The 1,829-nt window shown below is 33.1% G+C and overlaps 1 protein-coding gene across 1 annotated transcript; it reads right to left on the bottom strand.

Annotated features, from left to right (window-relative positions):
- Nucleotides 1-520: 520 nt before the first annotated feature.
- Nucleotides 521-1,495, bottom strand: LOC131738010 (olfactory receptor 4E2-like). Its single transcript, XM_059030579.1, has one exon. It carries the CDS (start codon nucleotides 1,493-1,495, stop codon nucleotides 521-523), a length of 975 nt encoding a protein of 324 aa, XP_058886562.1.
- Between the last annotated feature and the right edge of the window lie 334 nt (nucleotides 1,496-1,829).

The raw sequence follows: 1,829 nt of genomic DNA, 5'->3' as shown, positions 1-1,829 counted from the left end.
CCTCTCTCAGTAGATAGGAATGAAAATACAGTAAACCAGTCAAAAGTGTCTATTTTCACTTTAACTTGAGAAAGAGCATGCTGTGTAAACTTATCAGACCCTGTCCAGTCTAGGCCCCATTATAAACATACCAGTACTTACCACATCAAAATGCAATGCCTCAACCTCTTAAAGAAAGCAATAGAGATGTATATGATTGTTCTTTGTTACAATACACATCACTTACTTGTGCATCTAAAATGTTAAACATATGTATTACCTTGTTGCATACACTAAAGAAAATACTGGTATTAAATATTGCAGAGGCTCAGCCAAAAGAATAGGCAACTTCCAGCAATTACAATCTCCATTTGTCCATTTTAAAGAGCACCTTTCTAAGGGGACAGTAAATCAAATGTTAAAATGTAATTTGACGTTATTTAGTCTTTCATTTTCCATACCTTCAGTACAAGCATTTTAACATTAACATATTCCTGTTTTATTAAGAAACAGCTTTGAAATTGATTTGCTCTGCAAACGATCATTTCATGGGGTTAACCATTCTCTTTCTGAAGTTTTTAATCTGCTCCCAAATTTCTTCAGTTTTTAAGGTGTATATAATTGGATTTAGCAAAGGTGGAAGAGTAGCAGACAAGGAAGTGTTAAGAATTCTGACATCTGTGTCTATACGGAACTTTACCAATACTATAATATAGGTCACTAACAGAGGTATGTAAAATATTGCTACTAAGGTTAAATGGGTAGAGCATGTTTTAAATGCTTTCCGCCTTCCTTCTGCAGATGCTATTTTTAAAAGCGATATGATAATGGATACATATGATATTATAATGAAAGCCAATGGCATACAAATAATACCTACAACGTAAAAGTAAACATTTGTCCAATTTGGAGAATTATCATTACAAGCCAAGACAAACACTGGCCCATGGTCACAGAAATAGCTTTCAATGGCTGTGGATTTACAAAATGACAAGCGTTTTAGTAAAAATATTGTGACAACCATAAATACAAAAGGGATTATCCAAGTCACTGCTATGATTAAAATCATTCTAGTATTTGTGTTGATTGTATTACTTCGCAGTGGGAAACATATAGAAATTAATCTGTCATACGCTAATACAGCAAGAGTAAATGATTCCATTGCACAAAAATAATGGACAAAAAACAGCTGAGTAAAACAAACGTCATAGAAAACAAATCTTGAGTTAAACAGAAAAACATTGATAGCTTTTGGAATGATTGCTGTACTGTAACTTACATCTACCACTGATAAGCTAAAGATCGCAAGATACTTTGGGGTATGCAGGCTCTCCACAAACCAAATAATTGCCATTAGTAGGAAATTTGCTAAAAGGGTTGCAAGATAAACAAAAGACAGGAATATAAAATAATAATGGGTGTTCTGTAGTGAATGAAAACCGTTGATGTAAAACCCCAGTGGTTTGACAATTGTAGAATTCAGCTCTGCTGTTGTTGCTGACAGCTGAGAATTCATTGTGATTTTTCTGATGCAATCTTTTTTCAACCTGTAAAACCAAAAATTCAAATGACCAATAAACAACCAGCAAATCTAAACACGATAACAGGAACAATAATCACAAATATAAAGTAAACAAATATACGTCAAGTAAAGCTCTGAAATTATATCACCAAGGTAAGACCAAAGAGTGATTTGGATTGAACCAGGAGAACAAAATTATCTTTTTGGCTGCTCTAATGTTTTATTTACCTGTAAGATGCAGACACTGCTATCCAAAGCAGCAGACAAGAGAATGAAAAACATGTATTACTACTGCTACTACTATTAATAATAATAATAATAATAATAA

This window comes from Acipenser ruthenus, chromosome 9, assembly GCF_902713425.1.
Source record: "Acipenser ruthenus chromosome 9, fAciRut3.2 maternal haplotype, whole genome shotgun sequence".
NCBI lineage: Eukaryota > Metazoa > Chordata > Actinopteri > Acipenseriformes > Acipenseridae > Acipenser > Acipenser ruthenus.
The sequence above is the reverse complement of the archived record's forward strand: the minus strand, read 5'-3'. Positions and strand labels throughout refer to the sequence as shown.

Coding starts and splice junctions, on each gene's coding strand:
- LOC131738010 (XM_059030579.1), bottom strand. CDS start 1,495: ATGAATTCTCAGCTGTCAGCAACAACAGCAGAGCTGAATTCTACAATT.